At 42.0% G+C, this 16,766-nt stretch overlaps 1 protein-coding gene across 1 annotated transcript in view; it reads right to left on the reverse strand.

The window, feature by feature from the left end:
* Nucleotides 1-288: 288 nt before the first annotated feature.
* LOC115166921 (ADAMTS-like protein 5) overlaps nucleotides 289-16,766 on the reverse strand; it is a 60,927-nt gene continuing 44,449 nt past the window's right edge. Inside the window, exons 8-13 of the mRNA XM_029720849.1 lie at nucleotides 14,477-14,563; nucleotides 12,783-12,946; nucleotides 9,002-9,200; nucleotides 5,457-5,597; nucleotides 3,201-3,272; nucleotides 289-2,836 (exon numbers count right to left, since the gene is read on the reverse strand). Coding sequence (XP_029576709.1) covers nucleotides 2,493-2,836; nucleotides 3,201-3,272; nucleotides 5,457-5,597; nucleotides 9,002-9,200; nucleotides 12,783-12,946; nucleotides 14,477-14,563 — 1,007 coding nt within the window. The 3' untranslated portion in view covers nucleotides 289-2,492. The remainder of the gene's footprint in view (nucleotides 2,837-3,200; nucleotides 3,273-5,456; nucleotides 5,598-9,001; nucleotides 9,201-12,782; nucleotides 12,947-14,476; nucleotides 14,564-16,766) is intronic.

A 16,766-nucleotide genomic window follows, 5' to 3' on the forward strand; every position in this document is an offset into this window, starting at 1 on the left:
AACTGGTCAAACGTTGCAGTGAATGGAGTGTTAGAAGTCTGGAAGTTGATATTGTCACAATGGGATTTTTAGAAATCCCATGAAAGTGAATGAAGATGGGAAATAAAATAGTTTCATAGTTTAAAAAGTATAAAAGATATCAAAAAGTTGTATGCAAGCACTTAGCACATTTTAAAATTTGAATGACGTTTCTAGGGTAATCTACCTATACAAAAATGCATATGAGCACAGACCCATCCCGCCTTGTAAAATGTGGTGTCGGTGGTGTTAAAGAAAGCAATGTGTTGGCAAATTTTTAAAACCTTATAATAAAAAATGACTTGTTACAGCATAGTTAATGTATAGGAATAGATTGCAAATAATTCACCAGTCATTCAAATCAAATATGTTTCTTATATTTGTAGCTACTCAGTGCCGCACCAATATAAAATACTGAATAATCCATATTTTTTGTTTCTGACAAAAGTAAATCTTCATGTGAATAAGACAACAGGCGACGTAACAAAACAGACTAAGGGAACCTGATTGATTTAATATTCAAAACACAGTAACACTTTACATTAAGTTGCTCTTATGTCCGTGTATTTTTTATTGCATAGTAATAGTAGTAGAGTTGAGCGGTTTCTGTTACTACACAAGTGGAATAAACTCAACCCCATCACTACGCAATTACAATGCAATTCATGAAGTACTGTGCTATAACATGTAACTACAATGTTACTAGTGTAGTTAATGACACTGTTACTACACAGGTATAAGAGCAAATTGATGTAAATTGTTACCCAAAACACATACATCAATAGAGAGAAATGCATTGATAGATTATTTAAAAAAAATACTATATTTTAGAAGCAAAACACAAATATAAATGTTATGATTTAGATATTATTTTGCCACATAAATACAATATGGAACAATATGTTGTTTTATATATCTTAGGTATGAGAAGAAAGTAAAAAGTCACACATTTATTTTGACAGAGTGACTGAACTGTTAGCAGTCCTGGGGAGTAGTTCCACGACATTTAATTCAGTTAGTAATTTACCTACATTTTGTAGTAACTACATTAAAATCATGGTAGTGTCTTTGGTAGTTAATTACTTGTTTTAGCCATGTAGCCATCTACTGGAACTGCCCACTACATTTATTCAACAACAAAACAACTACCCCCTATTTATTCTCTCTCTCCCTGGCCACTGGGCTAAGCCAAAGCACTCTCTCTGGCTGTCACACAGATCTCACTACACTGTTAACATCTGACTCCAGAATGATGTGTTCTTGCAGTCATTTTTCTTAACTGTGTAGTCGATGACATTTCAGATTTAGATATGATAGTTTTTTACGAAATAGTTTGGATGTAGTGAACTACTTTTTCAAAGTAACTATTAAAGTCAACTATATTTTTCTTTAGGGTAGCGTAAGGGCTCTATTCAATCACATCCGCTTTAGCCGACATCCTCATAGCAGTTGTTCAGGCAGTGTCGGAGGTGGAACTGCGTTAGAACACCTCCTGGCATTACACCTGAAGCAGACATTGCTATTGGCTGCACGGAGTCGCATTAAGACAAATCTCATGCAAGCCTTGTTTACAAGTTCAAAACACTGGAATGTGAGATGTGATCTACACCTCGATTCGGCTGATAGAAATCCTCATTATTTTCTTTAGGCTAATGATTTTCAATTTGAGCATCATTATTTCTATATAGCCTACACTTTGTCATTCTGAATATCTAACTCGAGTGACAATGACAAAGAGTAGCTCTTCACCAGTTTGACAGCTCCAACACAGTTACATCTCCGGCACGTCAAAACATCAGCTATGTAGGTGTCGGCTATCGCCGGTTAACGCTTGATCTGATTGAATCTGGGCTGAAGTGTAGCTTAACCTCTTCCAGTGTGAAGTAATTGATACAAGCTATAAACTATATTTTCAGAGTAGCTTCCCCAACACTGCCTGTTAGTAACCCAGACAGATAGTTATTGTCAGTTTTCTAGTTAGCAAAGGGAACAAAACAACACAAACACTTGGCCATTGAAGTGGATATATTCTTCTCTTTGGTAAGTTTAAAGGTGGGTGATAACGGCCACCTAAAGTGCTATACTTTGTGAGCTGGTCAGCTTTTGCATTGCTCTTTGAGAGGGCTTTGCCTTCTTATCACACTGACTGACAGATCTACTGGGTCACCCTGAGCATAGTCTCTTCCCAGGGTTCAACTAGTGTTTGCCTCCTCCATTTTCAGTTCCCCCATTTTGGAATTCTAGTGGTTCTGTTGCTCTCTGTGTGTCTTTTGAAGGGCCAGAGGCAGGCAGTTGTTGCGTAGGGGTGTATGGGATTTTAATGTCACACACAGACACACACATGCAGCCCCATTGTTTGTCTGATTCGCCATCAGAAGTGCTCAGTCTTGAGGAGTGTTAAGGAGTTGTGACAGTCAAAGTATGTGTGCATCAGTGGTGTCTGGTGTGCACGTGTATACTGTACATCTCTATGTCTAGGCATAGCCGCGTCTCAGTTCCGCAGGTGGCCTGGGCCCTCTGTTACTACACAGATCCTCCAGGGGGCGCAATAGAGCGTCCTCTCTAGGTTTATAGGGTATCGCGTAGCTGTCCTCCTCCATCAGTATCCGGTTCAACGTCTGCTCGTTGTTAATGTGGCGACGCACCATCAGTACGTACTGGCGCCCTTCCTCCAGAGGGGGGCAGTCACACACGTTGGGCACCCACAGGAACTCGCGGTGCTCCAGGCGGAAGCGATTGTGGTAGGTGTGGATGATCTGGACATCGTAGCGCGTCTCCTCGCCCCGGTACAGCTTGCTCATGACTTTGGCACGGAACACTGACAACCAATGAAAGACATTATGCTAACACTTCACATAAAGCCAACAGGCATTATGCATTAAAACTTGTTAGAACTTACAAGCATGTATGCGCCTTTACAATGTCTTATAATAAGGTTTGTTGTGCCATGCTTGTTTTTCCATGCTGCGATTTTTCAACTGGCTTAAAAAGGCTGTTTAAGTTTCACCGAATTACATTCATTCCTTACTTTAAAAAAAACTATTCAAGTGAGATTTGTCACTTGCACCACTATCACCTGATGTTGTAAACCCAAACCCAGCTGTAAACTGGGTCATGTGAATTGAAAGCACACAAGGGTGTTTGAACCTCTAACTTTAGGTATTGAAGAAGTTCAGACTTACCAAAGTCTTTCTGGCAGTACTGCCTCTGGCGCTCCCCTCGACCGCGGGCCCGCCTACATTTCCCACAATGCCCTACGGGAGTAGAAAGAGAAGCAGTGAGTTGATTTGAGCACAGATTGTTTTTTATATCAGGGTATTGCACAATGTTTAGGATGGCACAGATGAGTTTCTGAGAGTGAGTAGGGGACTTAAGGATAGTAGAGTAGAGAGTAGGACAGATTAAAGGAAAGAGTAGAGTAGGACAGATTAAAGGAAAGAGTAGAGTAGGACAGATTAAAGGAAAGAGTAGAGTAGGACAGATTAAAGGAAAGAGTAGAGATTAGGACAGATTGAAAGGAAGAGTAGAGAGTAGGATAGATTAAAGGAAGAGTAGAAGTAGTACAGAGTAGGACAGATTAAAGGAAGAGTAGAGTAGAGAGTAGGATAGATTAAAGGAAGTGTAGAGTAGAGAGCAGGACAGATTAAAGGAAAGAGTAGAGTAGGACAGATTAAAGGAAAGAGTAGAGATTAGGACAGATTGAAAGGAAGAGTAGAGATTAGGACAGATTAAAGGAAAGAGTAGAGTAGGACAGATTAAAGGAAAGAGTAGAGATTAGGACAGATTGAAAGGAAGAGTAGAGATTAGGACATATTAAAGGAAGAGTAGAAGTAGTACAGAGTAGGACAGATTAAAGGAAGAGTAGAGTAGAGAGTAGGATAGATTAAAGGAAGTGTAGAGTAGAGAGTAGGACAGATTAAAGGAAGAGTAGAGTAGGATAGATTAAAGGAAGTGTAGAGTAGAGAGTAGGATAGATTAAAGGAAGAGTAGAGTAGAGAGTAGGATAGATTAAAGGACAGAGTAGAGATTAGGACAGATTACTCTTCCTTTAGAGGTAGTAGAGAGTAGGACAGATTAAAGGAAGAGTAGAGTAGGACAGATTAAAGGATAGAGTAGAGAGTAGGCTAGATGAAAGGAAGCGTAGGACAGATTAAAGGAAGAGTAGAGTGTAGGACATATTAAAGGAAGAGTAGATTAGAGAGTAGGCTAGATGAAAGGAAGAGTAGAGTAGAGAGTAGGACAGATTAAAGGAAGAGTAGAGTAGGATAGATTAAAGGACAGAGTAGAGTAGAGAGTAGGATAGATTAAAGGACAGAGTAGAGATTAGGACAGATTACTCTTCCTTTAGAGGTAGTAGAGAGCAGGACAGATTAAAGGAAGAGTAGAGTAGAGTAGGATAGATTAAAGGACAGAGTAGTGTAGAGAGTAGGATAGATTAAAGGAAGTGTAGAGTAGAGAGTAGGATAGATTAAAGGACAGAGTAGAGAGTAGGCTAGATGAAAGGAAGCGTAGGACAGATTAAAGGAAGAGTAGAGTGTAGGACATATTAAAGGAAGAGTAGATTAGAGAGTAGACTAGATGAAAGGAAGAGTAGAGTAGAGTAGAGAGTAGGACAGATTAAAGGAAGAGTAGAGTAGGATAGATTAAAGGACAGAGTAGAGTAGAGAGTAGGATAGATTAAAGGACAGAGTAGAGATTAGGACAGATTACTCTTCCTTTAGAGGTAGTAGAGAGCAGGACAGATTAAAGGAAGAGTAGAGTAGAGTAGGATAGATTAAAGAACAGAGTAGTGTAGAGAGTAGGATAGATTAAAGGAAGTGTAGAGTAGAGAGTAGGATAGATTAAAGGACAGAGTAGAGAGTAGGATAGATTAAAGGAAGTGTAGAGTAGAGAGTAGGATAGATTAAAGGACAGAGTAGAGAGTAGGATAGATTAAAGGAAGTGTAGAGTAGAGAGTAGGATAGATTAAAGGACAGAGTAGAGAGTAGGATAGATTAAAGGACAGAGTAGAGTAGAGAGTAGGATAGATTAAAGGAAGTGTAGAGTAGAGAGTAGGATAGATTAAAGGACAGAGTAGAGAGTAGGATAGATTAAAGGAAGTGTAGAGTAGAGAGTAGGATAGATTAAAGGACAGAGTAGAGAGTAGGATAGATTAAAGGACAGAGTAGAGTAGAGAGTAGGACAGATTAAAGGATAGAGTAGAGAGTAGGCTAGATGAAAGGAAGCGTAGGACAGATTAAAGGAAGAGTAGATTAGAGAGTAGGCTAGATGAAAGGAAGAGTAGAGTAGAGTAGAGAGTAGGACAGATTAAAGGATAGAGTAGAGTAGAGGGGGGAGGCAGAGGAGAGAGGATCATAGCATTTGAGCAAGGTGAGAGTTGAGGTTTAGGGGAGTGGGGGTGAGATAGGGGTTAAATATTTAGGTGAGGTGGAGCAAACCTCCTCGGGGTGGTTGGGGTAGTCGATTCCTCCTGGTCTCGTCCCTCTCCAGGCGGGGAAGGAGGGGTGGGTGGTGGGGCTGGTGAGGGGGTTGTCGAGCTGGATGGCGAGGGGACTTGATGGGCCAGCCACCTGGAGGAGCTGAGGGACAGTGCGGGAAAAGGTGAGTTACATTATTGAGTATCAACATGCCTTTGGAGTTAGGGCCAGGAGTTTTCATGACCTGACCAAGAAAATGACCTGGGTCCAAGACATAAACTCAAATGTAACTTTAAGGGATAGTTCAGCGAGTTTACATATTTATTAGATATTTGTTTTCTTACCTTAAAAGCAGTCTATGGAAAAGAAGTGACTGCAATCCACACTTTGGTTTTGTTAAACTAGCCACGGCCAACAAAATGTTAACGTTCACATTTTTTGGGACCATGTAAGTAAATCTCCCCAGTTAAGCATGTTTTAAATTTCATGCCCAAATAATTTTAAAATCATTAAAAAAAAAATTAATTGAGGACCACAATCCATTTAAGAGATGAGGGAAAAAAACATTAAATATGTACAATTTCTGAACTATTCCTTTAAATTTTGCATTAATCATCCATTAATTTGAGATTTGTGCAAACGATGGAGAAGCACATGTGTATCTTGAATCAGGATTCGGGCAAGGGATCTTTCCAAGGCATTCTTTAGGTAGAATCTGTAAGGACAGACGCTGGGAGACGAGAAGCAAGTACAGGGAGTGAACGTTTAATGAAATGGACAGGAAACAAAAAATGAACAGCGTCTGGACAGGGGAAACATAACAACATTAATGCCGACACGGAGATCCAACTGAGGAACAGACAGATAGAGAGGGGGCAATCAACAAAGTGAAGGAGTCCAGGTGAGTCCAATGAAGCGCTGATGCGCGTAATGATGGTGACAGGTGTGCGTAATGAGGGGCAGCCTGGCGCCATTGAGCGCCAGAGAGGGGGAGCGGGAGGAGGCGTGATAGAATCACTAAAGAGTGACTTTCTGTCCAGCATCAAATCACTATGATTCGACATGAGCAAACATTGTCTTAGATCATTGATTTCTACTCCAAAATGCTAAAAAGCAAATCGCTTTTGTTTGTCTTGACTCCCCCAAAGGCTTTCAATGCTCCCTGTGAACCACAAGGTAAATAAGACCATGTTTCTGGACCTAACCCAGTCTTTAGCCACGACCCAAAAGGAACTAACTGCGTGACCCTTTAGTGGATCTATACCCACCAGTTGGGAAACACTATGCTACGGGCTAGACTACTTCTCAACCCACCAGTTAGAAAACACTATGCTAGGGGCTAGACTACTTCTCAACCCACCAGTTAGAAAACACTATGCTAGGGACTAGACTACTTCTCAACCCACCAGTTAGAAAACACTATGCTAGGGACTAGGCTACTTCTCAACCCACAAGTTAGAAAACACTATGCTAGGGGCTAGACTACTTCTCAACCCACCAGTTAGAAAACACTATGCTAGGGACTAGGCTACTTCTCAACCCACCAGTTAGAAAACACTATGCTAGGGGCTAGACTACTTCTCAACCCACCAGTTAGAAAACACTATGCTAGGGACTAGACTACTTCTCAACCCACCAGTTAGAAAACACTATGCTAGGGGCTAGACTACTTCTCAACCCACCAGTTAGAAAACACTATGCTAGGGACTAGACTACTTCTCAACCCACCAGTTAGAAAACACTATGCTAGGGACTAGACTACTTCTCAACCCACCAGTTAGAAAACACTATGCTAGGGACTAGACTACTTCTCAACCCACCAGTTAGAAAACACTATGCTACGGGCTAGACTACTTCTCAACCCACCAGTTAGAAAACACTATGCTAGGGGCTAGACTACTTCTCAACCCACCAGTTAGAAAACACTATGCTAGGGGCTAGACTACTTCTCAACCCACCAGTTAGAAAACACTATGCTAGGGGCTAGACTACTTCTCAACCCACCAGTTAGAAAACACTATGCTAGGGGCTAGGCTACTCCCATTATGTCCTGCACCAAATTACTTGATTAATTACTAAATGATCAAACCTCTTAACTAAATTCTAAAGGATGCTAAAGTCTTAGATCATTGCTTTGTTGAGCAGTACACAGAAATCAGTCAAAACTATGCTACTGTACCAAGCACCACTATCTCAGCATGGAATATGCAGTGGGTTTTGGGATTAGCGTTATCACTAAACACTTCTAAGATAAGAGGGGGACATTCCACTCCAGAAACTTCATGCCTTGGTTTTATCTGTTATTGTCAGCCAGGTACAGATCAAAGTATAGCAGGTCAGCACAGTGTATTCAGTTTTGGATCAAAGTCCACTTTTGCAGTTATATAGGACAAATATAATGATTACTATTGAATGTTGGTTACATTCTAACCAGTGCCAATTTAATAGAAATACAACACTGATTATACGCCTATCATTGAGTTTGCAGTTAATAATTCCCCTCTTATATAAACGGATGTAATAAAACATTCCAGAAGACATTTGCTGCACATTAGCAAGGCACAGTCTGTGGGGCATTTTGTAGGTTAGGGGTTTTCAAACTGGGGTCCCTGTCAGCCTCCCAGGCCCATGTTGCCCAGGGTTATGAACATACATTGTAGATTAATAATATTACATTGTGTTGTATTACACCTTCTAAACTTATACCACAGATCCCTTGGCCAAAATGTGTTACCTTTGTTGTTGTTAGTAATATTCATTAAAACAAAATGAAATGTAAAAAAACCTATTTGAATATTTTGAGATCTGGCAGTACCTCTGCTGTACCGGAGGCAGTGAGATCTGAAAATATTAAAAACATACAGATAAACCTTTTTTCTTTATTAATTTTACGTTGTAGAGCTTGTCGTAAGGTGCAGATTTTTTTTTACCCCTTGCAATAATGTTTAGATCTATCTATCTATCTATCTATCCATTTTCCGTGTCTATCCATCTTCCGTATCTATCCATCCATCTTCTGTATCCATCCATCCATCTTCCGTATCCATCCATCCATCTTCCGTATCCATCCATCCATCTTCCGTATTCATCCATCCATCCATCCATCTTCCGTATCATCCATCTTCCGTATTCATCCATCCATCCATCTTCCGTATCCATCCACCCATCCATCTTCCGTATCCATCCATCCATCCTCCGTATCTATCTATCTATCCATCCATCCATCCATCTTCCGTATCCATCCATCCATCATGTATTAAACTTCAGTCACACAAACAGAGGATGAATGAAACCAGGGGCAGGTTTTCTCATGTAAATGCATACATCACATTAAATGGACATTTTGGACATGAAATTTAACACATGTTAATAATGGGTACATTGACGTCCATTGGCTTTTGCTTAGAAAATGCTAGCTAGCTAGGTTAGCGGTTGGTGACAGTGCCTAGGTAAACAAACCCAAAACCTGGATTGCATTTTGTCCTTAGACTTCTTACAAGGTAAGGAAACAAAATGTTCTTTTAATTTGGTTGAACTACCCCTTTAAGAATGGTCAGCGGTCTTACCCCAGTAGGGTCTTGTGGTGACAGGGAGAGGCCTAGTAGTAGTAGTGGTAGTAGTAGTGGTGGGGTGATCCCAGGGGACGTAGCTGGCAGTGTGGTGAGGCTGGCGTAGCTGACTCCTCCTGCCATGGAACAGAGCGTAGCGGTCTGGAGGGAGCCAATACTCGTATTCTATCCCCGGGTTCCTGTCTGTCACCAACACCTGCAGACACAACCACACAGTTAGAAAATATATAGTTATAATACCTGGTATACAGTGAGGGAAAAAAGTATTTGATCCCCTGCTGATTTTGTACGTTTGCCTACTGACAAAGAAATTATCAGTCTATAATTTTAATGGTAGGTTTATTTGAACAGTGATGGACAGAACAAAAAAATCCAGAAAAACGCATGTCAAAAATTTTATAAATTGATTTGCATTTCAATGAGGGAAATAAGTATTTGACCCCTCTGCAAAACATGACTTAGTACTTGGTGGCAAAACCCTTGTTGGCAATCACAGAGGTCAGACGTTTCTTGTAGTTGGCCACCAGGTTTGCACACATCTCAGGAGGGATTTTGTCCCACTCCTCTTTGCAGATCTTCTCCAAGTCATTAAGGTTTCAAGGCTGACGTTTGACAACTTGAACCTTGAGCTCCCTCAGATTTTCTATGGGATTAAGGTCTGGAGACTGGCTAGGCCACTCCAGGACCTTAATGTGCTTCTTCTTGAGCCACTCCTTTGTTGCCTTGGCCGTGTATTTTGGGTCATTGTCATGCTGGAATACCCATTCACGACTCATTTTCAATGCCCTGGCTGAGGGAAGGAGGTTCTCACCCAAGATTTGACGGTACATGGGCCCCGTCCATCGTCCCTTTGATGCGGTGATGTTGTTCTGTCCCCTTAGCAGAAAAACACCCACAAAGCATAATGTTTCCACCTCCATGTTTGACGGTGGGGATGGTATTCTTGGGGTCATAGGCAGCATTCCTCCTCCTCCAAACACGGCGAGTTGAGTTGATGCCAAAGGGCTCCATTTTGGTCTCATCTGACCACAACACTTTCACCGAGTTGTCCTCTGAATCATTCAGATGTTCATTGGCAAACTTCAGACAGGCATGTATATGTGCTTTCTTGAGCAGGGGGACCTTGCGGGCGCTGCAGGATTTCAGTCCTTCATGGCGTAGTGTGTTACCAATTGTTTTCTTGGTGAATATGGTCCCAGCTGCCTTGAGATCATTGACAAGATCCTCCCGTGTAGTTCTGGGCTGATTCCTCACCGTTCTCATGATCATTGCAACTCCACGAGGTGAGATCTTGCATGGAGCCCCAGGCCGAGGGAGATTGACAGTTATTTTGTGTTTCTTCCATTTGCAAATAATTGCACCAACTGTTGTCACCTTCTCACCAAGCTGCTTGGCGATGGTCTTGTAGCCCATTCCAGCCTTGTGTAGGTTTACAATCTTGTCCCTGACATCCTTGGAGAGCTCTTTGGTCTTGGCCATGGTGGAGAGTTTGGAATCTGATTGATTGATTGCTTCTGTGGACAGGTGTCTTTTATACAGGTAACAAGCTGAGATTAGGAGCACTCCCTTTAAGAGTGTGCTCCTAATCTCAGCTCGTTACCTGTATAAAAGACACCTGGGAGCCAGAAATCTTTCTGATTGAGAGGGGGTCAAATACTTATTTCCCTCATTAAAATGCAAATCAATTTATAACATTTTTGACATGCGTTTTTCTGGATTTTTTTGTTGTTATTCTGTCTCTCACTGTTCAAATAAACCTCCCATTAAAATTATAGACTGATCATTTATTTGTCTGTGGGCAAACGTACAAAATCAGCAGGGGATCAAATACCTTTTTCCCCTCACTGTATTTTAAGCAATATTGGCGATATAACACAAACCCCAGAGGTGCCTATTATAAACTGGTTACCAATGTAATTAGAACAGTAAAAAATAAATGTTTTGTCATACGCGTGGTATACGGTCTGATATACCACGGCCGTCAGCCAATCAGTAATCAGGGCTCGACCACCCAGTTTAGAACTGTCAATACCAACAATATACTGAAAAAATATATAACAAATGGAAGACAACACGTTAAGAAAATATACGTCAGTTATATATAGGAGAGGAGACTGAATGGTTCTGCTAAATTGGCGTTTTGTATTTGTAATTATTAGGGATCCCCATTAGCTGCTGCCAAGGTAGCAGCTACTCTTCCTGTGGTCCAAACATATTAAGGCACTTATATTACACATAAACAGTTTATCATATAACAGTATTACACCACTAAATATCTACAATACAAAATGTATAATACCACAATATTACAATGTACGTGTGTGCAGAGAGAGTGTGCTAGCGTGTGTGCGTATGCATGTGTCTGTACCTGTGTGGGTGTCTCTTCACAGACTCCATTGTTCCATAAGGTGTATTTGTAGCTGTTTTTTAAAATCTGATTCTACTGCTTGCATCAGTTACCTGATGTGGAATAGAGTTCCATGTAGTCATGGCTCTATGTAGTACTGTGCACCTCTCATAGTCTGTTCTGGACTTGGGGACTGTGAAGAGACCTCTGGTGGTATGTCTTGTAGGGTATGCATGGCTGTCCGAAGTGTGTACTTGGAGTTTAAACAAACAGCTCGGTACATTCAGCTTGTAAACACTTCTTACAAAAACAAGTAGTGATGAAGTCAATCTCTCTTCCACTTTGAGCCATGAGAGATTGACATGCATATCATTAACGTCAGCTCCCAGTGTACTTTTAATGGCCAGACGTGCTGCCTTGTTATGAGCCAATTGTACTTTTCATAAGTCCCTCTTTGTGGCACCTGACCACACTACTGAACAGTAGTCTAGGTGCGACAAAACTAGGGGCTTGAACAAGTATACTAACAAATCTATCATTGTGTACCTTAATTAGTAAGGTTAGTTTGCAGTCTCTATATACACTGAACAAAAATATACAGTAAACACAACATGTAAAGTGTTGGTCCCATGTTACCTCAGCTGAAATAAAAAATCTCAGAAATGTTCCATACACACAAAAAGCTTATTTCTCTAAAATGTTGTGCACAAATTTGTTTACATCCCTGTTAGTGAGCATTTCTCCTTTGTCAAGATAATCCATCCACCTGACAGGTGTGGCATATCAAGAAGCTGATCAAACAGCATGATCATTACACAAGTGCACCTTGTGCTGGGGACAATAAAAGGCCACTCTAAAATGTGCAGTTCTGTCACACAACCCAATGCCACAAATGTCTCAAGTTTTGAAGGCGCGTGCAATTGGCATGTTGACTGCACGAATGCCCACCAGAGCTGTTGCCAGAGAATTGAATGTTCAGTTCTCTACCATAAACCGCCTCCAACGTCGTTTTAGAGAATTTGGTAGTACGTCCAACCGGCCTCCCAACCACAGATCACGTATATGTTGTTGTGTGGGTGAGCGGTTGGCTGATGTGAACAGACTGCCCCATGGTGGCGGTGGGGTTAAGGTATGGACAGGCATAAGTTACGAACATTGAACACAATAGCATTTTATCAATGGCAATTTGAATGCATAAAAATACCGTAACGAGATCCTGAGGCCTATTGTGAGGCCCATTTGTTTCTGTACTCCCCGTCATGTGAAATCCATAGATTAGGGCCTAATGAGTCTATTTCAATTGACTGATTTCCTCATATGAACTGTTACTCAGTAAAAATCTATGAAATTGTTGCATGTTGCGATGATATTGTTGTTCAGTATAGTTATTGCATTGCGTCTCCTGTCCCTCATAACTTTGACCAGACTGACCATGACGTGCAGGTCCTCCATAGTGGGTCCAGGGACCTCAAAGCTTTCCCAGGTGTCCACAGAGCGCTTGTACAGGAGCTTGGTTCCCGCTACGCTGTACTCCCCAGGAACACTGATCTTCCAGTTCCCATTAATGACAAACTGGGAACGCCCGTTCTGGAGCGCTGGAGGGAGAAGAGAAGGTTGAATGAAGGTAGGGAATGTGTCTGGTCTTCAATGCTGATTGGTGAAGTGTGACTGAAATTGGCTGTGTGATGATAATATGTATAGAGTGATTGATTGAATTATGCTACGGTTGGGGTCAATTCATTTTCAGTCAATTCAAGAATCGCAATTGAGGAATGAGGGAAATTTGAGGTGGGTTTTTCTCCCTAATTTCATCATATCCAATTACGAACTTGTCTCATCGCTGCAACTCTCCAACAGGCTCGGTAGAGGTGAAAGTTGAGTCATGCATCCTCTGAAACATGACCTGCCAAACAGCGTTTCTTAACACCCGCCCACTTAACCCGGAAGCCAGCAGCACCAATGTGTCGGAGGAAACACCGTTCAACTGACGACCGAGGTCAGCCTGCAGGTGCCCGGCCAGCCACAACAATGAGTCGCTAGATGAGCCAAGTAAAGCCCCCCCCCCAGCCAAACCCTCCCCTAACCCGGGCAACGCTGGGCCAATTGTGTGCCGCCCTATGGGACTCCCGGTCACGGCCGGTTGTGACACAGCCTGGGATTGAACCCGGGTCTGAAGTGACGCCTCAAGTACTGCGATGCAGTTCCTTCGATCGCTGCGCCACTCAGGAGGCCCTGAGTTGGAATTTCTACTTACATTTAAGTCGTTTAGCAGACTCTTTCATCCAAAGTGACAGAGTAGTGAGTGCATACATTTTTTTGTACTGGTCCTATGTGGGATTCAAACCCACAAGTCTGGCGTTGCAAGAGCCATGCTCTACCAAGTGAGCTACATGGGACCACTTTACTAAATTTAAATGGAACTAACCTCAACCGTACAATTTAACATTTCTTAATTCAGCAAAGTAACAAGGTTGCCTTGCCAAACCATCTCTTGGAAGTTATTTTGGGGGGGGGGGGGATCTTCCAACCAAATCAGAACTAACCAAGTACATCCACTTGCCTGCCAGAAGGCCAGATCCCCAGTTCCCCACCCCCTTGTCCCGCACCCAGTTCCCCCACCCTGCCCATGGCCAAATTAAACCTTTACGAGTGTTCCATTTAGGAACCCTGCATTTTCCATTTCAGGAGTCACGTTATTACGGTCTTGTAAATGTGGGTGAGAATAGATGGATAGCCTTGGGTGTTGTGTTGACTGGAGAGCCCAGCCAGAGTGCAGCTGGGTATCAACCAGAGAACTGTATCTGTCTCTGGTGCCAGGAAGTAACAGTAAGCTAACAGGAATGAGAGGAGAGCAGAATTATGGCTACTTAAAGTGTCAGGGAAGTGGTAGAGTTCTATAGCCATGGCTGGGTGGGTTGAAACTCATAGCAGACATACAGAAGATGATAAAAAAGTCTCAAAGCAAATTCTCTGTCAAACCAGCACTTCTGAGAGGCTGTCTGTGTATGTAGTGTATATAGTTAATGATATACAGAACATTGATGCTGTCCTTGTGTGACAGCTCATTCCCAGTGTGTGTGTGCATGTGTGTGCGCGTGCATCTGTCAAGCTGAGCCATCTCTTACCCAGATAGTTCCTGCTGTTATCGGTGACACGGATGTGAGTAGCTCCAGCTGGGATCATGGTCACTTCATTGTACCCAAACGGACCCGCTATAGCCAACAGAGTACAGAGACATTCATTAAGACAGATATTACACCAGTGGGAGACAAGTAGAAACCATTCATTTAGAGACTGAGTAACATTAATGATGTAGATAAACACAATATGTGGTGCAGTATGTGGTATACATATATATATATATATATATATATATATGTGCCACATACTGCACCACATATATATACATATATATATATACATATACATATACATATACATATACATATACATATACATATACATATATATATATATATATATATATATATATATATATATATATATACACATACACACACCACATACTGCACCACATATTGTGTTTATCTACATCATTAATGATATATATATATATATATATGAAAATATACTGTATATGCTTATGTGTAACACTTATAAAACTTTATTAAAGTAAATACATAAACTCAGAAAAAAGAAACGTCCTCTCACTGTCAACTGCTTTTATTTTCAGCAAACTTAACATGTGTAAATATTTGTATGAACATAACAAGATTCAACAACTGAGACATAAACTGAACAAGTTCCACAGACATGTGACTAACAGAAATTGAATAATGTGTCCCTGAACAAAGGGGAGGGGGGGGGTCAAAATCAAAAGTAACAGTCAGTATCTGGTGTGGCCACCAGCTGCATTAAGTACTGCAGCGCATCCCCTCCTCATGGACTGCACCAGATTTGACAGTTCTTGCTGTGAGATGTTACCCCACTCTTCCACAAAGGCACCTGCAAGTTCCCGGACATTTCTGGGGGAATGGCCCTAGCCCTCACCCTTCGATTCAACAGGTCCCAGACGTGCTCAATGGGATTGAGATCCGGGCTCTTCGCTGGCCATGGCAGAACACTGACATTCCTGTCTTGAAGGAAATCCCACACAGAACGAGCAGTATGGCTGGTGTCATTGTCATGCTGGAGGGTCATGTCAGGATGAGCCTGCAGGAAGGGTACCACATGAGGGAGGATGTCTTCCCTGTAACGCACAGCATGGAGATTGCCTGCAATGACAACAAGCTCAGTCCGATGATGCTGTGACACACCATGACAGACCCGCAACCTCCAAATCAATCCCGCTCCAGAGTACAGGACTCGGTGTAACGCTCATTCCTTCGACGATAAACGCGAATCCGACCATCACCCCTGGTGAGACAAAATCGCAACTCATCAGTGAAAAGCACTTTTTGCCAGTCCTGTCTGGTCCAGCGATGGTGGGTTTGTGCCCATAGGCGACGTTGTTGCCGGTGATGTCTGGTGAGGACCTGCCTTACAACAGGCCTACAAGCCCTCAGTCCAGCCTCTCTCAGCTCATTGCGGACAGTCTGAGCACTGATGGAGGGATTGTGCGTTCCTGGTGTAATTTGGCCAGTTGTTGTTGCCATCCTGTACCTGTCCCGCAGGTGTGATGTTCGGATGTACCGATCCTGTGCAGGTGTTGTTACATGCGGTCTGCCACTGCGAGGACGATCAGTTGTCCGTCCTGTCTCCCTGTAGCGCTGTCTTAGGCGTCTCACAGTACGGACATTGCAATTTATTGCCCTGGCCACATCTGCAGTCCTCATGCCTCCTTGCAGCATGCCTAAGGCACGTTCATACAAATGAGCAGGGACCCCTGCTGCTGGTGTGTGAAAAGCGAGCAGCAAGACTACCCTATTCATTGTGTTTTTTTCTATGGGACTGAGATTCCGTTGCTGTTGTTTTGACAATTTTAGGTCTCTGAGATTAAAGCTGTGTGTGAATTAAGAGTTATAGTGCTATTTTAAACTGGTCCATTTTCTTATTATTTTGTGTTTGAAGAAAGCATAAAGCTAATATGGTGATTTACCGCCACCTGTAGCACTGAGTCCTGAACCGAATATTGTGTGAAATTCATTTATTTTGGTCACTAGATTGCGGTGATATAGCTTAAAGGGGCAATCAGCAGTTGCTACATAAATTTTTTTGGGACTTATAAATTAAATGTACCCACTGAACTCATAAATGTCTCATGAACTTACTTCATCTGTCCTACCCCATCAGAACACAAAATATAAGCTTGTTTTACTCCAACGTTTGTAAACAAAGAAAATGTAAACAAACACTATGTGGCCTCATAACATGGTTAAAACTATAATGTTGATATCATGCATGGTTAGTCCTTGCATCCATAGCTTTGTCTATGAATTTGAGAGTGGTTCATTT

Source organism: Salmo trutta, chromosome 29, assembly GCF_901001165.1.
Source record: "Salmo trutta chromosome 29, fSalTru1.1, whole genome shotgun sequence".
Classification (NCBI taxonomy): domain Eukaryota; kingdom Metazoa; phylum Chordata; class Actinopteri; order Salmoniformes; family Salmonidae; genus Salmo; species Salmo trutta.